Source organism: Callithrix jacchus, chromosome 3 (genome assembly GCF_049354715.1).
Source record: "Callithrix jacchus isolate 240 chromosome 3, calJac240_pri, whole genome shotgun sequence".
NCBI classification, from domain to species: Eukaryota; Metazoa; Chordata; class Mammalia; order Primates; family Cebidae; genus Callithrix; species Callithrix jacchus.
Window position 1 is genome coordinate 151,206,224 of NC_133504.1, and position 27,833 is coordinate 151,234,056.

General features: G+C 34.0%; 1 protein-coding gene across 6 annotated transcripts in view; it reads left to right on the top strand.

Moving 5' to 3' along the window:
- ATP8A1 (ATPase phospholipid transporting 8A1) overlaps positions 1-27,833 on the top strand; it is a 250,764-nt gene that overhangs the window by 58,325 nt on the left and 164,606 nt on the right. For 3 of the 6 annotated variants that reach the window (XM_002745886.6, XM_017970589.4, XM_054253398.2), the window contains exons 6-14: positions 738-778; positions 10,292-10,365; positions 12,845-12,914; positions 14,086-14,213; positions 19,344-19,455; positions 20,797-20,962; positions 22,411-22,538; positions 23,150-23,227; positions 24,161-24,249. In XM_002745886.6, the coding sequence (XP_002745932.1) occupies positions 738-778; positions 10,292-10,365; positions 12,845-12,914; positions 14,086-14,213; positions 19,344-19,455; positions 20,797-20,962; positions 22,411-22,538; positions 23,150-23,227; positions 24,161-24,249 (886 nt within the window). Of the gene's footprint in view, positions 1-737; positions 779-7,037; positions 7,112-10,291; positions 10,366-12,844; positions 12,915-14,085; positions 14,214-19,343; positions 19,456-20,796; positions 20,963-22,410; positions 22,539-23,149; positions 23,228-24,160; positions 24,250-27,833 lie in introns of all 6 variants that reach the window. The other 3 variants (XM_008993413.5, XM_002745887.6, XM_078367269.1) reach the window with 2 other exon arrangements.

Consider the following 27,833-nt stretch of genomic DNA (forward strand, 5'->3'; position numbering starts at 1 on the left):
ACCCTGTCTTTACTAAAAATACACACACAAAAAAAAAATTAGCCAGGCATGGTGGCACATGCCTATAGTCCCAGCTACTTGGGAGGCTGAGACAGGAGAATGGCTTGAACCCAGGAAGCGGAGGTTGTAATAAGCAGAGATTGCACCGTTGCACTCCAGCCTGGGCCGCAGAGTGAGACTCCATCTCAAAAAAAAAAAAAAAAGAAAAAAGAAAAAGAAAAGAAAATTTGGGTGTTTTTTTTCTTTTGCATTACTATAAACCTAAAGGTGCAAGTTCTTTATCCATTGGCTTTATCTGTTACATTTTTACTAAATTATTAGAAAGCTATTATTCTGTGCTTGTGATTCTTTTTTTAAACTTTTCTACTGTTGTAACATCTGAAACATTTTTAAGCTTGTCACATCCATTTTCACATCATTTTTGTGGCTTTCTCCTCCAGCTGAGCCCCATAGTTCCTATATGTGCTGAAGAAAGCCCTTGGTAACACCAGTGAGATTGCCCTCTGTTAGTGATATGTTATTGTGAGAGCTAAAATATATGTTGGTTGTTTCTAATTATTTGTGTAATTTTACATACTCTTGCTATCATAATTAGATTTTTAACCTATAATAATTGCTACTAGTTATTTTGACTGAAGCCATTCATGTAAAATGATTATTTAATCAGAAATGGCCTTTTCATAGTAAAAAAAAAAAAAAAAAAAGGTTGTTTAAAATGTCACCTTTTCTCTTTCCAGTTTTGAGAAATGGTGCTTGGGAAATTGTCCACTGGGAAAAGGTATGCATTAATTTTTATTTTGTTCTAGGAAAACAAATGCATAGAGGTGTACTCTAGTAGATGTAATTTTTTTTTGTATAATATAAGCAAATGTCAAGAATTCTATAAAAGCTATTTAGTAATATAAATATGCATGAAGTCTTTAGTCATATTCATTTAATATTTCTGCTATATTCTAGCAAGTCTTATTCTGAAAAGTAATATCTAGAACTTTTTGGTTTTTTTCATAGTATATTTTGCATACTGTTTTCATAGATTTTATTTAACCATGAACTGTTTTGTGTTATAATTTTTGCTTTAATCATCTACTGTCCAAGTAAAAATAAGAATTTGAGTTCTCATATTTTACTTCTGCATATTTTACTTCAAAATTATATGTAGTGAGACTAATTACATCTGCTTACCACTAATTCTTTAAAACAAAAATCTTACAAATTAAGCATTTTCCTATAATGAAGTCAGTTCTATAACATCAAAGGTTAATTTGCTTATAGTACTGCTAACATGGCAGTTAGTGGGTTGAGTTATAATTTAACAAATGTCATTCAAGTGTTCATTTTTTTCAGACTTCACTTTCAAAAGGTAAGCAATTATTATTAGTTCTCCCTTAGTTCTGGAAGAAGATTTAAAATCTAGTCATCCACAAATGAATAGCTTTGGTAACAGACTTTTTTGAGGCTGAAAGACTTTTTTGAGCCGCTCTTCTCAGGGCACTTTATTTTCTGGGATTGCCAGGATACTAGAGGTGTGTCTCACGGGACAATAACTTTGCTAGGACGATAGAAGTGTAACCATCAGTTTATTAGCACTCCAGTACTTCCCAGCTGGCTTACGTCCATGCCCTCAATTCTACCTTATCATGGTCATGGTCACCTTCTATTTCTGCAGGGGATACCTTGTACTCCCCAATTAAAAATTAAGTAAACTGTTCTTCATTTTCAGTCAGTGGCTAGAATAGAAACTGACATCTCTTTCATATGCTTGAAATTTTACCCCTATTTTTTCTTTGGTTTTTGACATAAGAGCAACAAAGAGGAAAATATCTTGGTTGTGCTTTATTTATTTCTGTGATAGGAATCTTTTTTTAGAAGAAAAAATAAACAAAAATGTTAAAAACAGTTTCAAAATAAGTTTTTTTAATCCTCTTTTCTGACGCCTATGGATTTAAACATTTTAGAAAGAAGACAGGTAGGCTATAATCAAGTATAAGTTGAATTTTACTATAATATTATTTTAACTAGGGTTGTCAGTGTAGTTAACATAAATATGCATGCTAATAAATAACCTAGGCTGCTTGCTCAGAAAATAAAAAACAGAAAGTCGGGAGATAATCATGTCACTCTAATTCTTTAAAATACCTTATTTTCCTAATAAATAATCATTATTTTAATGTTGTGCTAACCTACCTGGATTATTGTAACTCTTACTTGTCCTATTTTTGACAGACAAAAAAACTAAATTGCCAGCCAGAATTACCCATAATAGTAGCATTTTCAGTCCTCTCGCAGCAGTGGCACACCTAACCTAGGCATTCCATTTTGAGATAGAGAAGGACAGAATTTAAAGTATTGCCAAAAGTCATCCAGCCCAAAACAGCTGAAGTTATTTAATAATTAGAATTATAGAAGTAATTAGAATCACTAGAAGTTGCCTCTGAGGAAATCATGATAAATCTTCAAAAATCAACAGCATTCTTAATGTTGGCAGTATCAAGTTAGAGAATAAAGTGAAGAAGAAGTCTCATTCCCAGTGGCCTATGGGATGCCTACAAATAAATTTAATGTGTGTGTATGACCTTTGTAGAGAAAGTATCCAAACTTTAGATATTAAATATTCATACAAATTTATAAATATGGCATATTCCCAGAAAAATTAAAAATGAAATATTACTTGTTCCAAATTATGAAGTAATATGATTCCAGGGAAATTACATTTTCCTCAGGAACTGACTAAATTATTCATCTGATTTTCAAAAATAAACAAGAAAGTGGAATATATTTTGGAAAAATGAACAGTATGCAAATATTAAAAGTGAAATACAAAGTCAAAGTTATTAAAATATCATGGATTGTTTGCAAAAATAGACATTGATGAGTAGAATAACATGGAACAGATTTAAATAGTATAGAATAAAATATAGTATTCTGAAATAAAACCCATTTAAAATTTGAAAACGGCAACAATTATTTTTTAAAGTATTGTCACACATTAGCAATTTTAAGAAATATTATTTGAATATTTAGTTTATATCTAAGTCACAACCTATGCTAAAATAAATTTCAACTGACTAAATGAGTTAAATGTTAAAACATAGTTTTTAGAAAACATACAAATAGAATAAAGGCTTTAATAAATATTTGAAGAAAAGCAGTATCTCAAAATCTATGGAATTAGATTATATAAATTTTTAAATTAATACACAACAAAAACCACCACAAATAAGTAGGCAGGCTATGTGAAATATTTGCACCAAATATGACAAATTATTAAGATCACTATTATATAAATAAGAAAAGTTGACAGTAAACCAGGAGAAATATAAGAATCAACCAGACCGAGTATAATATTCAAAATAAAAGTTGCAAATTTAAACCATATTGATGTTTCATTTGCTACCTATTCCATAAATAAAAGCCAACTGTGTTTCAGATGTTTTATTGTTATGAAATATTTTATTTACATACTGTTGTGAATGAGCAGTTTGGCTATTTATATCAAGAACTGTAAAAAAGGGGATTCTGGAAATTGATACCAAGAAAAGAATCATAAAGTAGAGTATCTCCATGTGTATGAAAATGTTTATTGTAGTTTTATTTACTTATAATAGTGAAAAACTAGAAAATATGGAAATTCAACAATAGGGAAACTTTTATAAATTATGGCATTTTATATTCTTGTATATTTTGTGACAAGTAAAATCTGTTATGTCACGTGGTATAGCAACACAGAAAAAAATTATACTATTCATTTGACCAAGTATTTATTGAATGCATATGCCAAGCAGTGAACTTAGAGCAGCAAGAAAGACAAATAAGGGTTTCTGTGTCATAAGACATAATCACAGGTGAAAATAAATAGTGCTATGTGCACTGAGATACTGGCTTTGTAAATCGCTTATTGAACAAGTGGACAGGCACAAAAGCAGCCTTACTTGTTGGGATGACAAGATTGTGAGGCAGGTCTTTTCATTGGCTTATATAATACTTTGTGCAATTAAAAATAAAATCAATAAACCAAAACCAAGGGTGTCATCTACATGCCAAGGTAATATGATAGACCTTAGTGTGAATGGGCTTTACTTCAGGGCTCTTTCTCTGCCTTTCTCAATGTGTGGCTACTGTGGTTGCTTTTTAATGGTCCTCAAAGGACCTACAAATTTGCCTAGCATACATTTAATCATTCACAGTTGGGCAGACTTCAGCTCTCAGATATTAACGATTTATCTCTCCAGTTACTGCCCTAAAACCTTCTCCCTGTTGCAAAAGGTTAACTTTCAGGTACATAATTTTAAAAGAAAGTATTGTAATCACAAAGCCCTACACAAGGAACTACATTGTGACTTCTGAACTGTAAGCTCCTGGCTTCATTGCCCTCTACCCAGATTATTTCTTCACAATGAGGGGCAGCTGACACTGTTCACAGGTTTTTTGAAGTGTTTGCAGGTGGAGAATTTAGCAAAAGAATCTTAGAATCAACACATTCTTCTGGCTTACTGGAGAAGCATGGCATGGTGGGTTGTATGCATGTGTAAAAGTAACATCGTAAAGCTGCTTTTATATATGAAGTTTCCACCACGATATGTATTTCTTTGGATTAAGAATTCATGTCTCAAAAAAATTTCTTAATAAAAATATAAATATGTTGGAACCTAGAATTGGATTAAAATGGTTAGAATTTTTGTTTTTTTAGATGGAGTTTCACTCTTGTCGCCCAGGCTGGAGTGCAGTGGCACCATCTCAGCTCACTGCAACCTCTGCCTCCCGGGTTCAAGCGATTCTCCTTCCTCAGCCCCCTGAGTAGCTGAGACTACAGGCACACACCACCACGCCCAGCTAGTTTTTGTATTTTTGGTAAAGACAGAGTTTCATGATGTTGGCCGGGCTGGTCTTGAACTCCTATTTCCCCCCGCCACCGCCTCGGCCTCCCAAAGTGCTGGGATTACTGGCGTGAGCCCAGTCAATAGTTGGATTTTTATCGGGCTATTACAATCTGATAATCTTACTGTGTTACAAAATCCTCAAAGTTGTTAATATCAGTGACTTCAGAAGGCTGAAGGTAGTGGACTGGAAGCTCTAAAGAGTTCCTTAACTTTGGCACTTTGGGGACTAAAACTGCTTTGTCGTGATATTCCTCCAATTAGAATTTATATGATCAAAGTGTTTCTGTCATCTTGACTTTTTCTTCTCTCAGTTCCTTATATGCACACATCAGGCTGGAAGGGGAATGCCGTATTAGGAGCTCAAAACCCAAAAGGAAAGACAGGTGTTTGGATGTCTTTTGAGAAACTGATGTTAAACATAGGCATCCTAAGGAGTTAAGTTCCCTGTATTCCCAAATTAAAGAACTTTAGCATTCATTGATTTAGCATGCTTTAGTAAGAACTTCAGCATTTAGTAAGCCCCTGGTTTTTTCCAGGCCACTGGGGTACCATATAAATTGTTACTGTTTTATTGAGTTTAAGACTGACAAGCCCTGCTTTTGTCTTACAATGAGGAAAGACATTGGAAAGCAACGCAATGAATCAGGGATTTGTTTAAGTCTGACCGTTAGACTCTAACACAGTAGTGTTGACCATGTGATTCTGATTTTGTAAAACACATAGTTGAACTTAAGAGGAAACATTAACACACAGGAGGTGATTAAAGAACAATTACATGGTAACCTGGATAGCATTCTAAGTGCCATGATTAGAGAATTTATATTTTATTATCTGTCAGTGAATGCAGTCACAGTACCATCACCGCACATTATTTTAAGGGCTAGTTTACATTTATACTTGCAGTTTTTAATTTTTCCTCTTTGCCCTTTTTTGAGGGAGGGAGTGTTTGATTCCAAGTTCCCTGATAATATGTCAGTTTCAGATAGTACAAATTTCATATTTCAGCTGAATTATTTTTTGAATCAAGGCATCCAGAACTTCCCTACCTGGAAACTAAGCATACATGTCATAAATAAAAAGACAGTACCCCTGCCCCAACCTCCCCTAACCTCTTCTTCCAGAAAAAGACCGCAGTGGGCTGCCTCTGCAGTAATTTCTTATTATGATTCCCACGAAGAGCTCTACTCTGTTCTTTTCCTCAGTAGTGTTATTTTAGAGTTCAAGGAAAAGTTGGGAAGGGGAAGAACAAACAGGCTTTAATTTTTTTAAAAGGATTTTCTTCCATCTACTAAGTATTGAAATTCATGTTTAGGTTCATTTGTCTACTAAAAGGTCAACTTTCATGATATAATGGGAGTGGCTATCAGTATAATTTGGTCAACTCAGTTATGCCAAGTTGTTGCTTAGTTATTATATTGTTTGCCAAAAGCTATATGACAAATCTGTCACTTAAATTATTGCTAACAGTTTCTGGACATAGTATGTCTTTGTCTTTATGCCAGGCACAGAGAAATGCTAAGAGGTGGTAAATGAAGAGATTAAGCTGTTTATTTTAATTTAAAATACATTGATCATTTCATAAAATTGTGCAAAATCAGGATTTGCACAGTAAAATGTGTATTTGAGTTTAAGCTCTTCAACCCCTTATGATCTTGAGTACAAATCTTAGACTTAGAATCTCAGACTTACCTTCTTTCTCTCCAAATGATGAGTTATGAGCAATACTTGTTTCACAAGCATTATTGTGAGGAGTAATTATCACATATATGATAGCATCTCCAGTTGCATTGAGATTTCCTTCAATAAGGTAAAGATTTATACTGGTAAATTCCTCCTTTTTGTTTTTATGTCAGAGAGAATATGAGAAGTTGAGATGTCAATTAAGTTGACAGAACAGATTAATTTTATCAAGATGAGTTATATGTCTGACATATAACTCATTTTGTAAAGATGAGGTTTTTTTTTTTTTTGTAAGTTCATTTTGTAAAGATTCCTCCAACCCCAATCTCACTCTAGATAATTTTCTTCCATTTTGTGAAGATAAGTGGTTCTTGTTTGCCAATGATCATTTTTACTATATTCTGTGCTTCTTACATTGGGTTGTATATTTGTAACTATCTTTCAATGCAGATAATTAACCAATTCCCAGTTTTCTTTCAGGTAAATGTTGGAGATATAGTTATAATAAAAGGCAAAGAGTATATACCTGCTGACACTGTACTTCTCTCATCAAGGTAGAGATGCCTACTGATGCTCAAACAGTGTAGAGGATGGTTTCTCTACCCTGCATTGACCTTGTGATTTCTCCAAGGAAATAAAGAATAAACGAAGAATTTAAAACCTCTCTAATAATTTTTATTTAAACATTTAACAAATTGATTGGACTTAAGCGCTCTTTCATGTTTGCCATATAGAATAAGTGATGGGTACTATACTTTATCATTCAAATATAATTAAGAGTCTACTGTCCCTCTGGATTTATCCAGATTCTTTTGTGAGAATTATAAGTCTTTTAAGATTTCCTGTCATTTATTTTGTATCATACATGGATTGGGTTCTATTGATTCTTTTTTATCTTTCAATCCTTGTTCATCATAAATCCCTGCAAAGTTTCTTGATTATTATGGTGGAATGGTACTAAAAAATGGATGAATGATTCTTTTTGTCATCATGCCTTTTGAAATGCCATACTCTTCCAACAGAAAGTACTTTGCTCTTTCTTTTAAGTTCTTTCAGTTACTTAATTTAGATCATTTTCATTTAACTCATATTTTAGTGGTGAATTAGTATTCAGAACATATGGCACTGTTACCCTTTAAAGAATGTGACTTTCAAATGGTTTTAGGTTTAAAAACTATAAACTAGTCCTATTTTAAATTAAGAAAAATTGTTTTTAATAATTTTAGAGGTTGTTTATCATCATTTCCTTGGACAGTTTTATTTGTAAATCCACATATGAATATGGACAGTGTCCTTTTTTCAAAATCTATTTAATCAGGTCATTTAAAGTGATTGGATTCATGACAAGTTAGTCAAACTTAATTGAACAAATAAAAGTTATCTAGATATTTATAGAAGTCTACAAGCAATTAAAGTAACTACAGATTATATTTACAAAAACTACAGATTATATGTACAAAAAACTATAGCTTTTTGTGCCATGTACCTATAAGTTTTTGTTTTCAGATTTCCAAATTAATACGGATGTTTTTAAATCACCCTTTTTGTTCTTAGTTTCCTTTGCTTATAGCTTTATTAGAATAAGTCTCTAAAACTGAATGAACAGGCTAACTGTCCATTCTTGGCTTTATGAGAATTAGTTTGAGGAAGAGCTTGCTCTCTTAGGCAGTGAAAACCAGGATTCTTATTCTGAGTTGATGATTTTGAACGAACTACTTAATCTCTCGTGCCTTTATTTCACATCTTTCATATTAAGATGGATTAAATCATCAAATTCTAATATTCCCCAATTCTTTTTGTTTAAATCAATAAGCCTTAAGAGTACCTTACAGAATGGCATGCCTTCAGTTTTACTAAGTAAAAATGTGTTGAATGTATTGGACAGTTGTCCATCTGAATGTTTTATGGTCTAGTGCTGCATAACAACATTTTGGTCAGTGACAAAACATATATACAAAAGTGGTCCCATAAGATTATAATGGAGCAGAAAAATTCCGATTGCACAAATACTGTTGTGTTACTGTTTCTTTACACTATTCAGTACAGTAACATGCTATACAGGTTTGTAGCCTAGGAGCAATCTGCTATACCATATGGCCCATAGACTATACCATCTATGAATAGGTACCCTCTATGATGCTCGCACAGTGACAAAACTGCCTAACAATGCATTTCTTAGAATCTACACTTCTCATTGCATGTGATTGTGTTCATATAAGAAAATTCAAAATCATAGTAACCCTTTCTAGCAGTTTGAGAAAGTATTGTTTTTCTGATTAAACTCTTAGATATTATTATAGAGAAAACCATATAGGGTGAGCCATTAAATACAATTTTTATTTTTGATGCTCAAAAATGTGAAGATAATAGACTATACAGCCCTGAATTTATACTTAATTTTAAGTTGGAAATTTTCAAAATATTTGTCATCTGTCTCTATCCAATTTTAGAAACTCCCCAACAAGCTACTTGTATTTCTTAAACTTTAGACCATTTTTACAGAATGTGTTTTATAAACATTAAAAATACTTACTGGTGGCAATGAATATCAGTTTATCAATACAGTTTCTGTGACTTAATATGGTCTCCACAGTGATTAACTTCCTCCAAAATTATATTTTTAAAAGATTATCTGATTCATTGCTTTTTGTTATTGAATAGAATTCAAAATAAATACCACCTTTTAGGGTTCCTTTTTTTTTTTGTCAAAGTGTTTTAGCATTACTTAGCTCCTTTGAACCTACATTAACCTCACAAAATAGGTAGTCGTTTTTATAATCATTTAACAGAAAGATAAATTTTGACTTTTAGTAATGACTAAGTCAGGGTTGGAATACTCCTAATCTATCTTCACACTGTCCACTGTCAAAAGAAGTACATGATGATTTTCACCTGCCAGTGAGCAACCACTTAGCAGTAAGAGTAAACAATTGTTTATAATATTTTAATTTTCAATTTTTTCAATTTTTAATTACTAAAAGTGTATCTTCTGTGAAGTAGTTTGAAATTAAAGCATGAATATGGTTGAAAGTTACTGTGTTTCATAGGCTTTCATTTTGAAATGAAACAAATTTTAGCATTTAATAAATAACTAATACATTTGTGTGTTGAGAAAGTATCAAGTACAGTAAAACAACTCAAGCTGTTAATTCAAGTTCATATTCCTGGCATCTCTATTTTATACCCTCTCTGCTTTTTAATGCCTCTTTGTGTTAAAATTAATAAGATGTTTATGCAATTAACCTGGAAAATACTTTGGAGTCAGAACATTTTTAGTAGTTTTTTTAAGTGTATGGGGTGGGGACTAGAATACTTTGTTTTTCAAAACCCCATAAAAACCCTAAAAAATAATTATCATAATTATTTTCTTCTTTTTTGGTACAAGTATACATACAGTAGATGACATGAGGTTTAGAAATTTGAAAAGGAAAATCTAGAATATAATGTTCTCTATAAAATATGCTTTAATTTGATAAGCTTATGAGTAAACTTTTGAAAATTATACGAAAAATGTGAACTGGACTTAAAAGCTACTAATCTTCAAATATTAAGATTATGCCTTCAGACCTGATCAAAATAAGTTTTGAAAAAATTGGCACTAAACGTTTTTATTAACATGTATTATTTTCTATAATAATTTCAAACTTTCTGTCTCTTTTGTCCATTTGTTTGTTTTTTTCTCTGTTATTCATTTTTTTTTTGCCATTTTAATTATTTTATACTGGGACACGTAGGTGGCAGTAGGGGAGATAGTGAAAGTGACCAATGGGGAACATCTCCCAGCAGATCTCATCAGTCTGTCCTCAAGGTTAGAACCACTGAGTCATATAGGATGCGTGTATGTGGGTCCTCACTCTAAACCAGAGAACAGTTGCACCCAAATATGGTTGAGTTCTGTGTCTCTTCCTTTAAAACAAAAACTTCTTATACTGCTTGAAAATGGACATTTTACAGATGTTTTAAAGGCATTTTTGAATACTATGTTGAATGATGCTTGTCCTTCAGTTGGGCAGATTGAACTCCTGTTGTTATCAACAAGAGTCTAAGAGGCATGCCAATAAAGGTAGATGTTAATTTCCTATGCACCATTAATATATATTCATATTTAAAAGCATGCTTAAGTACTAAGGCTTAATTTATCTCTCTGGGATATTATTTTGACCAATGTTAAGCTTTTCATGAAACAGTCATTGAAAATTGATTATATTTTAAACATTCGTCTTATTCTCGTATTTTAAATTTTCTGTAAGTTCTGTAAAATCCTTCCAGCGATTGTGACTATAATTTGGGCTCATAGGGTTTATAGAGGACCCCCTGCACAAAGCTGGATGTTGCACATTTTGTACCGCATGCTTTGGGATCAATTTTTATCCCACTTGTATCTAGTGACAAAGTGCACGTTACTGTGATCAATTTCAGCTGTCTACTAGTGTCTGTATTGTGATATGCATCTTGTTTCATTTTTCACTTACTAATCTAAAAGCCTGCTTTGCCTCTCTTGACAAGTTTGTGTTTTAGATGTCATCATAATTTGCTAAAATATTTATGATCTAGCATGATTCCTTATCTGAGACTTCTTGCTGCCTTTTCACAGCACTGTTAAGAATTGCTTCAGTAACTGCTGTCTTACGTGATTATTGAGAATGTTCTGAATTTCAGTGCATATTTTATTAGCCCAATTAAAATAGAAGTCAGCCATTTGAACTTTCTAACTTCTTATAGAAAAGTTACTTTATAAAAAAAAAAGTAGAATTAGAATGTTATTCTTACTGTCAGAATATGGAATCAACATTGTCATTTAGTATTTTCTGTCATCATGCTTCTATATTATCAGACGATCTGTTTTATAAATTCATAAACTATGTTTCAAATGTATACATAAGTAAATTTTGAATTTGGAGCAATTTCCAGAGCCAAATTACTATGGTGACAGTGATTTAAAAAATAAAATTTTGATTAAGTGATAGAGTGAAAATATACATTTTAAAGGACTTATTTTGGGGAAAAAGTAGCAGCTTTTATGAAAGAAAGCTCATAGAGTAAATGGAAGAACTTGCAGAACTACTTTATAATGAGCCAGTAAAATATTTTCGATTAATGTCTATGTGTTTAAACAATTTTCACAAATATTTGGGCTACAGAATTAAGCTATATGCCCATTTCTGAAACTTGGAATAGTCTGTTTTGCACGTGTACAAATTGGATGTTGATTAGAAAATTCCAGGTGTTTATAACTTGTACATTTCTTTCTTTCTAGCTTTGAGTGCACCTCCTTGCTTACAAAAGATTACCTTTACAATTACTTATATGACATTAGTAAATTAGGTATATTATATAACCAAGTGTTAATGAGATTAACTTTAGAATGCTTTTCTTTAGAATTGAGGATGAGATTATATAGTTGGGCTACAAATTCACACGTCTGTAGTTGCTGGGCAAGTCAAATCAGCATGTGAAAGGGAAGGATAAAATAGTCCGGGCTGTGTGGTGTGATGAAACTAGAGAAGATGGACCCCTTATGCCAGCTCCTGCTCACCAGATTTTACTAGGACACTCTGGTGGGAACCCATGAAGTGTATCTTCTAGGTTTAGGTCACAGAGCAAATATGACCAAGCTGACTGATTTTAGTTTTCATTTTTACTTCTATGAGAATTTCTCAAACAACTTTAATAGGAGAGCAGGAGCAGAAAACATAGAGAGAGAAAGTTATATATCCACTTTCATTATAAAATTTGTTCATATTAATTTTTTAAAGTAACCTTGAAATTTAAATATTATGGTTTATATGATCCTACTCATCATAGCTAAAAGGGAAATAAACGCAAGTCTGTAGAATTAGCAATCTGGAATTTTCTCATCAACCACTTTCTTAACCGATTTACATGTGTGCCATAAGCATGAAATCTCATGTGGTGTTTTTAAGCTAAAGATAAATCTGGACACAAAACTGCTTTACATTTCAGATACAGTCTGTGTTGTGTCTATGTGTATGAACAATTTGAATATAATGTGCAAATCTATTCATTTGCATTATCTTGAAGACCATTACTGATTGTTGTCAGGAAATTGCTTTTGGGTCTTTCTGGCTGAAAAACTGATCCATGAGTTGTCATGCATGGGTTCTGCCTCACAGCATCTTGCTGTTAGAATGAAAATCATCAAGAAGCTAGGTGACTATTACTTTGTCTAGAACGAAAGGCTTCAGTGAGTCTGAGCATTTAAATAAGTTGTTATTATGCTTTTCTTCCCCCACTAAATGTTTGTGCTTCTCAACTCTAAACTATAGCGAGCCCCAAGCCATGTGCTACATTGAAACATCCAACTTAGATGGTGAAACAAACTTGAAAATTAGACAGGTAAGATCTAATACAAGTATATATAATCACTGCTGTTTTCTTACATGGAATTAAGAGCTTCTTTCTTTGTGTTATTGTCTTGAAGTAATCTGTCCTATTGTAAGTATGTTTCCATAGAACCACAATGAAGATGTTTTGTAAATTGGTGTTGTTAAGTATTATTGAAGACTTGGATGTATTTGTCTGGTTAAATATGGTCTATCTCGTAGATACTATTTGTAATATTTTAAATTATTTTATATAATAGCTAACACTCAGATAAATAGTAGTTCTAAGTGCTTTGATATGTTTTAACTTACTTTTTCCTATTCACTTGTTTCAAATTATAATTTGGCTTTGCTATGTTTAAAAAAAAAAAAAGCTGTACAAGCCCCCATAACGCGAGTTTACCTACATAAGCTGTGTGTACACCCCTGAACTTAAAAGTTTTTTAAAAAGCCATACTTTCTATTCCCATTATAAAACTCATTCATCTTGGGGAATAGTTTACATTTCTATATTTATATTTCATATTGTCTTGGGCAAAAACAATGGTAAAGTTTTTATTTTTAAAGTTTTAAAATGGACTTTAAAAATCTATGCCCTTGATTTCTAGGTGAATGATGGAAATGACATTTGGGAGGGTTAAGATGTGTTGGAACTAGATGATCACAGAGGACCTTGACCTAGGCTGCCATGATGTGAGGGGGGCCTGCTCAGTGACAGCTGCTTCTGGTTGGCCATGGGGAAGAACTGTTTTAGAGTTTCCCTTCTCATTGGAATGAAAAAAGAGAAAGCTATGTTCTCTGAATACAGATTCCATCTATTTTTCATCTTTTTTTAGATTCTAAAGACAGACTTAGACTGTATAGGGCTAAATATTACTTTTATTTGCAGAAGCAAATGGTTCTTTGGGGGACTTACTGTAAATTATCTTTGCAGACTAGCTTATAGGCTCTTAAATATATTTAAGAACTCTCACAAAGGTGCCCTATTCTTGTGCTAAAAACCTGTGCTCAAGTCAGGGAGGAAGGAATCTCTTAATTATGATTTAACAGAGTAGAGGGGAAATGCTTATAAATATAATGGGATCCCTTAGCTCTTAAGACTTGGATGAATTTAAAATTCCTCCTCTTTGCTCAGATACAACTTATTTAATATACTCTTTTGCTTATTTAAAAATTCTAAACAGGGCTTACCAGCAACATCAGATATCAAAGACATTGATAGTTTGATGAGGATTTCTGGCAGAATTGACTGTGAAAGTCCAAACAGACATCTCTACGATTTTGTTGGAAACATAAGGCTTGATGGGCATGGGTATGTAAAATCAGTCTTCATAAAAACACAGAATCCACTGTGTCATAGTGTATTGCTGTGTCTTCCGGGTCTAGATACATAGTATTTACTTGTGTGCTAAGTTTGAGTACTCAAAACCCTTTTTAAACCATTTTTATATTCTACCTCGAATCCTTCTGTGAAGATGTTGAATCTTTTTTTTTTTATTTTGAGATGGAGTTTCGCTCTTGTTACCCATCTCGGCATCTCCACTTCCTGGGTTCAAGCAATTCTCCTGCCTCAGCCTCCCAAGTAGCTGGGACTACAGGCACACGCCACCATGCCCAGCTAAATTTTTTGTATTTTTTTTTTGAGACGGAGTTTCGCTCTTGTTACCCAGGCTGGAGTACAATGGCGCGATCTCCGCTCACCGCAACCTCCGCCTCCTGGGTTCAGGCAATTCTCCTGCCTCAGCCTTCCGAGTAGCTGGATTACAGGCACGCGCCACCATGCCCAGCTAATTTTTTGTATTTTTAGTAGAGACGGGGTTTCACCATGTGACCAGGATGGTCTCGATCTGTTGACCTCGTGATCCACCGGCCTCGGCCTCCCAAAGTGCTGGGATTACAGGCGTGAGCCACCACGCCTGGCCAGATGTTGAATCTTACCCATTCATGTGGGATAGCTGATGACTTCTCAGAGTTCCTGCCAATGTGGCAGGAGGATATTTTCAGAGATATTCTGAGCTCCAGTACATTGTTTAGTGGATAAACAATGGGAGTAAGAATTACCTGTGGCTTATTCTTTGGCCAAAATACTCGTGTTATAGGCTTAACTATCCAATCTGCATGGCTCGGGTCCTTTACTGTGATCTTGAGATGCTTCGGGGAGTTCAGAATCTACCTTCAAGGGGTCTGTTGTACTGGATAATTTATTGTCTCATTCTCTGTGAAATTTCGTATGCTCTTTCTAGCCTGTGTTATTAATTACAGTCATCTCTTTTTGTCACCTGCTTCTGCCCTCTCTTGTTTCTTCTCTTCTACTCCTTCCCTCATTCATTCAACCAGTACATATTAAGCACCTAATAAGCCAAGCCAGTCACAGGTGTTAAGGAGGCAACAGTGAACAAAGCAGATTAATATTCCTGGCCTTAAACCTTAGTCTGTTCAGTCTGCTGTAACAAAATATCTTAGACTGGGTAATTTATAAATAACAGAAATTTATTGCTCACAGTTCTGGAAGCTGGGAAGTCCAAAATCAAGGCACTAGCAGATTCAGTGTCTGCTGGGGGCCTATTTCTCAGAGATGGTACGTAGTATGTCTCCACATGGTGGAGACCCTCGGACCTCTTTTATAAGGGCATGAATTCCATTCCCAAAGGCCCCACCTTCTGATACCACTGCTTTGGGAATTCAGTTTCAACATGTGAATTTTGGGGAGACACATTCAGACCATAGCACCTTGTGAGTTTATTCTTGCAGTGAGGGAATGGCAAACATACAAACAATAAAATGATAAATAAGAAAATTTTATACTATGTTAGAAAGTGATAAATACTTTGGGGAAAAATAGCACAGGATAAGGGAGATTCGGAGTCTTTGGAAGGGAACAATTTTTGGTTAGGGTGGTTGCATGTAGCCTCATTGAAAATGTAACATTTGAGCAATGATGTGTGGGAGGTAAGGAAGTTAGCCTTTTGAATATCTGGAGGGAGATGATTCCAGATGGAAGGTGTAGTCAGTGTAAATTATTAGTTCTATCATTACATGATCTTCAAGTGGAAAAGAGCCTGGAATAATTGTGGAATGTTAGGGCAGTGTGGTTGGAGTGCTATGATCAACAAAGAGAGTAATAGAAGAAGAGCCTAGAGAAAATAGAGAGCCAGATCCTATGGACTTCATAGGCCATTGTGAGGGTGTTACTTTGAGTGAAATGGGAATCCATTGGAGGATTTTGAGGAAGAAAGATTAGCAGTTCAGTTTTGGACTTTTTAAGTTTGTCTGGTTGAAACAGAGATGTGCAGGAGGCTGTTAAACATATATCTCAAGTTTGGGATAGAAGTCTGGGTTCATGAGTTATATTTGGGAGTAGGTGGCATAGATATTTAAAGCCATGGGGATGGAAGAAATCACTGAGAATGAAAGGGTATAGACTTTGAGTTGGCCACTACAAATGCCTGGGAGATGAGGTATACCATAAAGTAGATGAAGCAGGGAAAGTAGGGAGTGGAGTAGAAAAGAGGAAAATTGAAGAGACCCAAGAACTCTCCTAAGACCAGCCAGTGTTGTTGGGAAAAGCAAGGGCACTAGTGAAAGGGATGGAGACCACGTTTATAAGATGGTAACCAAGAGAGAGTGAAAGAAACTGTACCAAGACAAGGGACCAAAACTGGGTCTGACATTGCTGATTGTCAAGTACAATGAGACTGACCGCTAACATTTACATTTAACAAATGGAGATCATTGAAATTGATTAGAACACATGCCTGATGAGAGTGAGTTTGAGAAAATGGAAGAAGAGGAGTTGAAAATAGCAAGTGTAGATTTCTTTTTCAATGAGCTTTGTTGCAAAGAGAGCAAAGAAATGACACAGAAACTGGCAGCGAAGGTGAAGTATTTCCTGCCTCTCTTCTTCCCTCTTTTCTACTCCACTCCCTACTTTCCCTGCTTCATCTACTTTATGGTATACCTCATCTCCCAGGCATTTGTAGTGGCCAACTCAATGTTGGCTAAATATACTAGTTCAACTTGCCAGCGTAAGAGAATGTTTTTGGTGTTTTCACTATTTTGTAATTGCATTATTAGAGTGTTTGAATTCTAAAGGACACTTGAAGTATACCCTGAACTGCCATTCTTATTCAGATCTTCCAAAGCTTTCCCATAATCCTTGAAGTAATTATATCTTCTAAAATTGCAGAGTCATCTTTCCACGAACATATGGTTAAAGACTAATGATAGATTTGGCCATTTAAACCGGTATTGTTTCTATAGTCTGACATTCCTAACTGGCCAGCTTCCATGTCTTAACAGTTTTCTGTCAAATTGATGCTGAGCAAATCTATGCTCTAAAGGAGAAACTTTGTATGATGGTGCCAAGATTCAGGGTACAAAGAGAATTTATATAGTATCCTGTACTTCATATGAAAGGGAGATACAGATTTTTCAAGACCTTTGTATCTGTAGCACATTTGGGATTTACAGCGATAACCCAGAGCTCTTGGAGACCCTTTGGAATGAGTATACTTTGTTTCCTTTAAGGATGAGGGTCATGGTCTAATGCCAAAAGACTTGAAACACCAGCTGTGATGAAAACTAATTCTTCTTGAGTCCTTGTAGTTGAAAAGTAGTATGTTTTGCTTTTGAAGTGTTTGTATCTAATTCCAGTTAATCCACACCACCAGTACTGAGATGACAATTGCCATACTATACCCCATTGGCTGGGTAAGGAACAGTTGTCACATGTGTGTCCCAGAGCATAGTTCAACTTCCCAAGAACTCATTGGAAACCCACTTGAGGCCCAAGGTCCCTTTCAACTCTGAAATGCACCCCTAATCTTGAGATATACACCGGAAGGATTTCCTTACAGATAGGTCCGAAAGGCATGCTATTGTACATAAAGAATGAGAGTTACCATACATAAAGAATGAGAGTTACAGTTGCTTTTTTCTTTCTTTAAATTGGAATACAGTATTTCCTAAGGATTCATTCAGGTGCTGTTGTTCCTACCCATCTGGATTGATTTTTACCTGTATAGGTAGAATTTGTGTAGTTCCTGAAACAATGTCCAAGGCCCAAACTGCTACTGGCCTTACAGCCTACTGGCCCAGAGCAGCTCACTAGAAATGAAGACCTCAGCCTCGCTTTGCCTCCATTTACAAAGAATTTCTGTGTTCTCTGTAGATTTTTCTTGTGGACTTGTTTCTTCTTTTTCCAGTGTTTTAAAATATATTTTTCTTTATATTTGACCTTTTATCTCTAATTAAAAATGAAGAATTGGATATAATCCTTGAGCCATTAAAATTTGTGTATTACACTCTGTGTGAATTTTATCACCCAGTAACCTTCCGTAGTGGGTAGCCTTGTGAAAATTCCACAAAAATACCAACTTAAACCTTATTCATGAAAATTGTGGTTTAAATGATTGGGAATGAATAGCTCCAAAATGCTTACTATTCATTGGATATTTATTCACAATTCTTGGGGAACCGATCTTCAAATACTATAAAATGAATGTTCCAGAGATTTTAAGTAAAGGGACTTGTCTGTAGGGGGCCAAGGAGAGCGACACAAGTATGGGGTGAGATCTGTGTATTTATCTTATGAATTTTTTGGACCTTTATTACACACAAAGCTATTTTTAGTTTAAGGAGGTGGAGGGAGGGGGCCAGAGTGAGAGAGAGAATGTGTGTGTGTGGGGTAGGGGGCGCTGAGGTGGGGCAGACAAATTCCATAGCCCCACCACTTTCTAACACTTTTAGAACCTAAATGGACTTATTAATTCAGGAAAAGTTATAAATAGATGTGTAAATTAGCCTCTGAATCCCAAAACATTACCTACTCTGTTGGTTAATGTATTAGTTTGCTCAGGCTGCCATAACAAAATGCCATAGACCAGGTGGTTTTCGTGATGGAAATTTATTTTTCTCACATTTCTGAAGGCTAGACATCTAAGATCAGAGTACCTGCATAATTGGGTTTTTGGTGAGGGTTCTCTTCCTGGCCAGCAAAAGGCCCCTTCTTGCTGTGTCCTCACAAGGACAAGAGCAAACTCCTCGAGTGTCTTTTTATAAAGGCATTAATCCCTTCATGAGGACCCAGTCCTCACAACCTCTTCTAAATCACATTACCTCCCAAAGGTGTCATCTCCAAATACCCCCAACGTTGTGGGGGTAAGAACTTCAACATGTGAATAGTGGAGCTGAACAGTGCAGTCCATAGCAGATAGTGAAGTTACAGAATATGCCTGGTTTGGTGTTAAGGAGAAGCAGCTTAAATACTTCTGTTGTTCCTGTTTAAGAAAATCATTTATATTGGAGGGAAATTACTTGCTTTCTAAAAATAATGTAAATGTGAGAAGGGTTATTTTCCTAATGGGCACTTAACTATATGGTGACTAGAGTTCTTAAGCATTTTAGAAAATACTGTTTCTAATGTCAACGTAATCTGTCCTAGCACTGTTCCACTGGGAGCAGATCAGATTCTTCTTCGAGGAGCTCAGTTGAGAAATACACAGTGGGTTCATGGAATAGTTGTCTACACTGGACATGACACCAAGCTGATGCAGGTGGGATTTTTATCTATGAAACCTTTTGAATCTAAGGCTTTTGTGAGTGTATGATTTATAGGTCTCAGGGCAGTAGTCCCAAACATAGGAGACCACCTGTCACAGATTCCTGATCCAACCCTGTATGTCCAGAATCTGGTGTTCCTCTGAGTGGGACCTTGAAATTACCTCCCTATAAGAATGGCTCACTGCAGACAGGAACACTGGAAGGTTCACCAAAGATTATGCGTGTACTCTCAAGAACTTTGTGTATGGGTTTATTGGCAGCATTTACTATTATAGTGATTATTACAAGTTGTCTATGTCATGATAAGTGATCTGCATTAAAATATTTGTCTTGTAATTTTGTTTTAATTAAATAATCAAATTTTAAATTTTATTTTTATCTTTTTATACAATTTTTTTAAAATTTGAATCAAATGGCCATTTTTCATAGCATTTTATGTAAGCCTATTTTTGCCATCAGCTTTAATTCTTTAATTCATCAGCTTTTAATTCTATGTTATAATACCATCACATTCAGTAGTTAGATGGGTATGGAAAACAGTTTTAAGAAACTAAATGAAAGTCTGCTCTAAGAGCTAATACCTTTGTACCTTGTACAAGCATGAAGGTATCAAAAAGCAAATGAGATTGTTGGTAGTGATTCCACCCCTAGCCATTTTATAAATTCTATAAATCTTCATTTTACATTGATTATGACATTTAATTTTCTGTCCTGTGAATTGTTTTGGTTAGCACAGGTCTAAATAACCATTTGAATCATCAAATACACCTAGAGAAACTTGACTCTGTTGTCCTTTATAGCCAGCACTACTTAAATTGCTGCTGCATTGAGTAAAACAATTGCTAAATGCCACCAGAAATTTGAAAACTAGAGATCCTTTAGATATTGCCTTCATGTGTTGAAATTTCCAGGTGCCTGGTTGTGGGTACATGGGCTGCCTTGTCTGCCACTCTTCGTGAGCTGAAACGCTAACTAAATGTTTCCAAACTATCCTGTTTGCTTAGATAGCCAAAGAATGCAATATTCATCTCAACTGCCACAATGCAAAAGCTGTTTTTGCAAAAGGAATGTAATTTCCTTCTCCTCCTCTTTCTTATAGTTTACTTCCTAGAAAAAGCCTTGGGTGGTATAATGGCCTTGAAAAAAAAAAAAGAGGTGGTTAACCATTGGCACCTTATTACATTTGTCATGGATTTGGCATAATTTTCAAGTATCCACCTACATCTAGTCACACCTACCGAGCTGTGACTTTGTCATCCTCAACAGAATACTAAGTATACATGACCAAATTATTGGTGTACATTTTTTATTACTCATCTCGTTTCTTTTTACAGAATTCAACAAGTCCACCACTTAAACTTTCAAATGTGGAACGGATTACAAATGTACAAATTTTGATTTTATTTTGTATCTTAATTGCCATGTCTCTTGTCTGTTCTGTGGGCTCAGCCATTTGGAATCGAAGGCATTCTGGAAAAGACTGGTATCTCAATCTCAACTGTAAGCAATAAAGTGTTTACTGCACTTTTTCAAATTAAAACATATATTTGTTTCACAATTGATCTTGATTTACTTTGTGGAATTTTCTGTTGTTTCTAAAAAGAAGACCTTGTTGCCAAGATAGCTGGACATTTAATTTTTTTTTTCCAATGAGATTTCTAGCAAGTGTAAGTAAAATTTTGGAATCCTAAAATGTCAGAATCCTTAAAAACATAATGAACACCCTCTAGTGGTATAAAACATTCACTGTGTGTAGCCATTTATGATATACATCAGTGAAAACTTTTCCTTAAAAATATTTTTAACACAGGTGGTTAACTATATGGTAAAAAAAATTAGATTGACCATGTGTGGATATCATAAAGCATATATATATTTAAATATATATTTTATATATTTTTAAATACAATATATATTTAAATATATTTTCTAAATATAAATTATTTATTTTAAATAAAATTACTTATTTTAAGTAAAATATATTTCGTTTATATTTTAAATTGGTTTAAATTCATTTATATGGTTTAAAAATGTTTAAAATGAAGTGCCTTCATTTGAACTCAGTAATGTAGTGAGTTCTGTATTAAATGATTATCTTATCTCAGAGAAAGTGCTAGTAAATAGTTTACCTTTAGAGAATTTATCCTTTTATTATTGTGGTAGTAATGTACCACCCTGGATATCTCTGTGAAATGAGTTTACATTTTCATTGCATAAGTACTTAGCCAATAAAGACTTAACTTCTGAAAGTGTAAAAACAATTTCTAGTAAAATAATATAGCAAAAACTGGTATTTTTAAAGTTTTTTATTACATTGATCTATCTTTGCAGCAATTCCAAGTTGTTTTTATAGTTACTGATTTATTATTTCAATATCAGAACTGTTACTACTGCCTTCAGTCTGTTTCTTTGTATACTTTACAATTGTATCTGGTATAGCTGTTTTATTTTCACTATTGAGGAAGAAGAGTATAATGTACCTAGGAGGATAATGTACCTAGAACTGAATAGTACTCATAGTTTGGATTGTTTTTGCTGTTGCTGTCTTAGTTGTTTGCTTTCAAAGCATACTTTAAGTTGGAAATACTTTTAAGAATTTATATAAAAGTGATTCTACCCGATTGAGATTTTATAGTTATAAACCCTCAGTGGTCTTGCTAATATCTCTAAACTTTGTGTTTAGAACAGGATTTGCAATATTTGACAGTCCTTTCACTGTCTTACTACTTTTATATAGCTCTTACCTGGATTAACAACATATTGAACACAAATAATGCAATTCTGTCTTGAAGGATATACTTGAGAATTAGGATAGATCATCAGCAAGATGTTCCTCCCAAATTATCAAATAAGCTACATAATGTGGAAAACTTGCACTATGCTAATTTGGAGTCAATACAAATAAAATATAAAACCATAAATGACATTCTCTCTGCCTTTCCCAATAGATGGTGGCGCTAATAATTTTGGACTGAATTTCTTGACCTTCATCATCCTTTTCAACAACCTCATTCCTATCAGCTTGTTGGTTACATTAGAAGTTGTGAAATTTACCCAGGCATACTTCATAAATTGGGTAAATATGAATTACTGTTGTTTGTGTTCACCCTACACAATAATTTCGTCCTTAGGATGCTTTGATATCCCAGGAGAATAAAAGTCTTAATTATATTTTTGTTTTTTGAAGTGCATTTTGTTTTTCTTTCAAGAAAACAAATATGCCATGCAAGAAACTTGGCCCAGAAAGTACAACCAGATAGAACCTCTTGGGTACTTTTTCCAGGGGTTTAAAAACCTAATTATTTGAGCATTGTTTAGTTGCTGAGTTCTAGCTCACATTACTAAATACTTGCCTTATGTCAGACACAGTAGGAAGCACTTTAATCCTTATAATAGGTCATTTATATAGAAAATAATGGAATGATAGTAAACCTAGATTGCATGATTCATAGACAGGCTCTCACTACCACACTGTTCTGTGCTTACTGTGGAATATAATAGTCTATATTGAATACTTCTCAGAAACATAGAATTAAATGGTATAGGGATGACAAGAAATTAGTGCTTACGTATAGTACATCAGTGACTTACTGAAGTATGAAGATACTAATTGTTTTCTTTTAAAATTTCACCCAATTCCTTATTACCAGTTGTATTCAATGATTTACTTACTTTTTTTAAAAAAAGGATCTTGATATGCACTATGAACCCACAGACACTGCTGCTATGGCTCGAACATCTAATCTGAATGAGGAACTTGGCCAGGTAAACTTGATTTATTGATATGTATGTGTTGAATTTAAAAGTCAGATTTGGTGTGATATCTGCTGTATATGATAACTTCAGATGAATGGACAGCTTTTAATTTTCTGCTATTTGGATAATACATTTGTTAGTGCAAGATGAACTTTCATTTTAGTAAATCAATTTTTGAAAACACTGTTTAAAGCAGATTTTGCTCTCAAGGTAGAGTACTCCACGAACTTAGAGATGTTCCTCAGTATAATAGTCTAACTAGTATGCAACATATTGGCTGTTTTTGAGTTATAAACATAGTTTTAGAATTGTTCCTATCTTTCAACCAGGAAGGGAGGAAAAGTTTAACAACAATGAAGCTATGTGAGGCCAATCAATAGGAATGTTGGATTTATAATTCATACTATATTTACTTAAGTGTATATTTGTAATCCGTTTACATATTCTAGCTAAAAAAAGATTTTTCTTTTTTTGTATCATTGCTATATTCCAACTTATACTTTACAAGTAGAATCTAGTCCAGAGTTATTCTTACTTCTTACTAATTCAGATATTGCATGAGGTTAATTGCACAAGCTATTACAAATTGTACAATTGCTTGTTGCGTTGAGAAATGCCGATAGATGTTTTAGTGCTCTATATTTATGTTAAGTAGTGTAGTAGCACTTTCTAGTGGAAATTCAGACCATACTAAGGCATATGTCTATATAATTTAGTTTTCTAGTATGGTGATAGTCTTAGTATTCATATGTGAAAAGAATCATTTGTAAAATACTTTTTTAAAAACTGAATATATTCCTTGATGAGTATGCAGAAAGTAGTCCCTTAGTAGGATTCATTATGCCCCTGCCATGTTAATAAAAAACATAAGCGTTTTTTTCCCTATAAAAGACTGGCATAAAGACTTCTGAAATATTAATGAGAAATTTTTAACTTTTTTAGGTTAAATACATATTTTCTGACAAAACTGGCACTCTGACATGCAATGTAATGCAGTTTAAGAAGTGCACCATAGCGGGAGTTGCTTATGGGTGAGTTTTTTTCTTTAGTTAGGATATGAAATACACTTTTAATTAGTACTAACGGTTTTGGTATATTTGAGAGTTCTTATTAGGGGAGGGAATGAGGATTTTTTTAAATCTTAAAAACAGCTGTTTTAGGGCACGTATATTTCGTGTTTGTAGTTTCGCATTGTTTTCATTTGGGATGAAATGAGATGGGTGCTCTGCCCAATGGTATTTTCAGTGTTCAATGTTGCTGAAAGTCTCTCTCTGGCTCTAGTAATAAGGAACAAATGTATTTCCCTTTACACTGCTATAAATTAGAGTATAGTTTGGATCTGGTAAGGACAGCTAATCAGGCCTTGGGCAGTTAAAATAGTGACAGTCACCCCTTTTGATACTTTTTTTTTTCTTCTACCATCTCTCCTTTTTGCAGTCATAGAGTAATCTAAAATTCTGATGACGGAAAGGAGATAGAGATATGAAAATCTTGAATCTAGAGGATAATTAATATCATCAGAAACCTTTATCAGGCTGTAAATCCTCTTTAAAATATGTTTGCTGAGCACTCATTTAATTTATTTCTTACTTCCAGGTATGCTTACAACCTGTTCCATAGCCTCCTCTTTGAAATATTTTATAGTGTAATGTGAGAAAATTAATTTCTGCAATTACTAGAAAAGACACCAAAAGATGAAACACTCTCCTGGTTGGTTGACATTGGCCTATTATCAAACTTGCCAATTATCTTTATCTGCCTACAAGTGAGACTAGTAAACATCAACCTCCTACTCATACAAGCGTGGACACTTCTAGGTTTTCTGGCTCGCACCCACTCTTCCCCACTCACTCTGAGCAGTAAGCCAATGACGAACAGTGTAACATTTTGAAAATGCCTTAGTCAAAATTATAGAAAGTACTCATTTCATGAAAAATCCCAAAAGTGTGTGGTTATTCCTAGATATCCTTGTTCTTTGGGTTATGAGAGCATGACTAAAAATGATTTTAAACTCTATGTATAAATGTATAAACTCTGTGTATAAGTGAGGTTAAAAAGACAGTTGATTCAGTGGCTTTTTCACACTGTAAAGACAGGCCGTTCATTTAAGAAGCATACTTACTGTTTCCTGGACTGGATGCTGTTTTTCATCTTTTTTCTTTATCTGGAGATGTCCTAATTTCCTTAGATGAAAGAGGCTCACCTGGCTGCACCACTCCACCCAACAAATTGCTACTGGTGCAGGAGAATTGCAGCCATACTTCCTGACATCTTGTACTTACATATTCTACCCAAAATCATCCCAGAGGAGAAAAGGAAAGCCTATTGCAATTCTGGAGTTTATCATGTTGTCAGATTTATGGTGATTTTTTTTTTTTTACACAAATTCTGTATTCATTCATTACTAGTATTTCCACAGTGACCTGTTTAATAATTGGCATTGTTTTTTACTTTTTGATTTTTAATTCAATAAGCAGGTTATCAAATCAACAATTATTGATTGTGAAATTATCAGAACAGAAAGCTAAAATCAGACCTAGCCTCTTTTTTCTTCTGCATTTTATCAGTTTTTTTCTTATTCTTGGAAGAGGTCCTTAAACACTCCTAGGCAGTAGTTCTAAAGAGCAGTACTATTCTGTGTTTGTTGGTGATGTCATCATTAACAACAGCTACAGGATAGAGCCGGTCTGAGCTCAGTATTGTCATTGAGATTAAATTGCCCGTGAAGTGAATTTTCTCTTGAGGAAATAATATTTCTTAATACTGAGATACAGTCATAAGCTATGAGTTTTGGCTATATCCAGAATTTACCATGTAATCCTAGAAAATTTAATTTTAGATATTCCCTACTCTTAAGATGTGGATAGTGAGACTAAACCATTTCTAAGGTACTTTTCCAGATATAAAATCTAACATAATGTTTAGAAATAAAAACAAAATTTTGTTTGTTTGCAAATTTTAACTGTATAAGCCAAAATCTGTTTCCTCTTTGGTTATGGTATTACATTTTCAAGAATACCAGAAGCCACATAGAGTAAAGAGAGTTAAACTGCTATTAGTGATCATATATTGTTTGTATATGTGCTTTGAGGCATCCTTAACCTTAGTTTTTATCAGCATCCCCTCCCCAGAATATCCTGGTGGATTATTGGATTGTTAGCATCTTAGAGAGTTGTTGATGTCTGAAGATTTTAGAGAAACCATGACTTCTGACTTGACCAAATGTTTAAAATAGAGAACATAACACTTACTTAATTACTGCCAGTCTCCATGATTAGATATGAAGGGGTGAGAGAGAGTAATTACTGTGGAGCACTTTTCTGTGTGGATTTCCTCTGGGCACTCTTGGATTATGGGAATCTAGCCAGAGGGAAATGACATGGTTTTGCTATCCCATTTTCCCCAGAGCAGTATTTAACAGTTGTTTAATATGGGAACTATTATGTATGAGCACTTCTTCCAACCCCAGTGGGAGAAAGCAAGGCGTTTATCCTTGCAGAGAGGTGGCAAAACCAGAAAGTAATACAAAATTTCATATCCTGACAAAAGCCTTCAGGTTTACAAGTGCAGAGCTGATTTTTGCCTCAATGTTGCCAAAACATCAGGTAGCTCAGTTTCACTCCAGATTAGGGTTCAAGTGAGTTCTGTTGTGTTTTATCAGTTAAAAATATAAGACTTGAAGTTTCCTGATAGTATAATTCTTAGCTAGTTTTGTGTATTCCATAGGTTTGTAAGAAAATAATAACACTTAAAACAGTGTGTCAGAATTTAATTGTAATAAATTTTCTTTCATTTCCCTGAACCTTTGCCCCAAATTGGATTCATGATGGGCAACAAAATAAAAAAGATTTGTACATAGTTGCCAATGATGATTATCTCGTAGAGATCAACTTTTAGTTAGGAATGCACTGTGTGCTTAAAATTATTAGATTATTTCATTAGATCTTTTTATGGGACAATCACAGTTAAATGTAAGTGAATTGTGATATCATTTGTAAATTTGGCTTATGACAAACTAGACATTTTACTGTAAACATTAGTTATGAAAGTATTTCAGCTAATTGCTTCCTATAGGGAATAAGTCAGTTTAATAACAGTTACTTGAATGCCCAGAATAGGTAAACAGTTTCTCTGTTGAGTGGCTACAAATCTCAGTAGAGTGAAGATTCTGGGATACAGTCCTAAGGGCTGTCTTCGTCAAAAATTTAGACTTTACTTATACATTAAGTTGGATGAGGCTTAACAAGGTACACTCTCTAAAAAGAAATTCTGTTAAGCAAACTAAATAATGCTTTTTTTAATGTGGACAAGGCACTTAATTAGTATTAAAAACATCATTTGCATTTTCCCTTTAAATGAAAAAGTTTTATAAAGCAATGTTTACATATGAATTTAGTATGGGAATAGCTTTACTTGACAATATTTGATTTCACTGTTTATTTGCTGCGAGGATAATCTACTACCCTGAGAAGAGATTCACCATGAGAAATTTCACGATTATCCTAATACTAACCCCCAAGATCTAGATTACAATCACGTTTATCTTACTGCTCACCATGACTTGTGATAAATGCTAGTCAACCCCATTCATTTATTTGCATATCTCAAGTGTTAA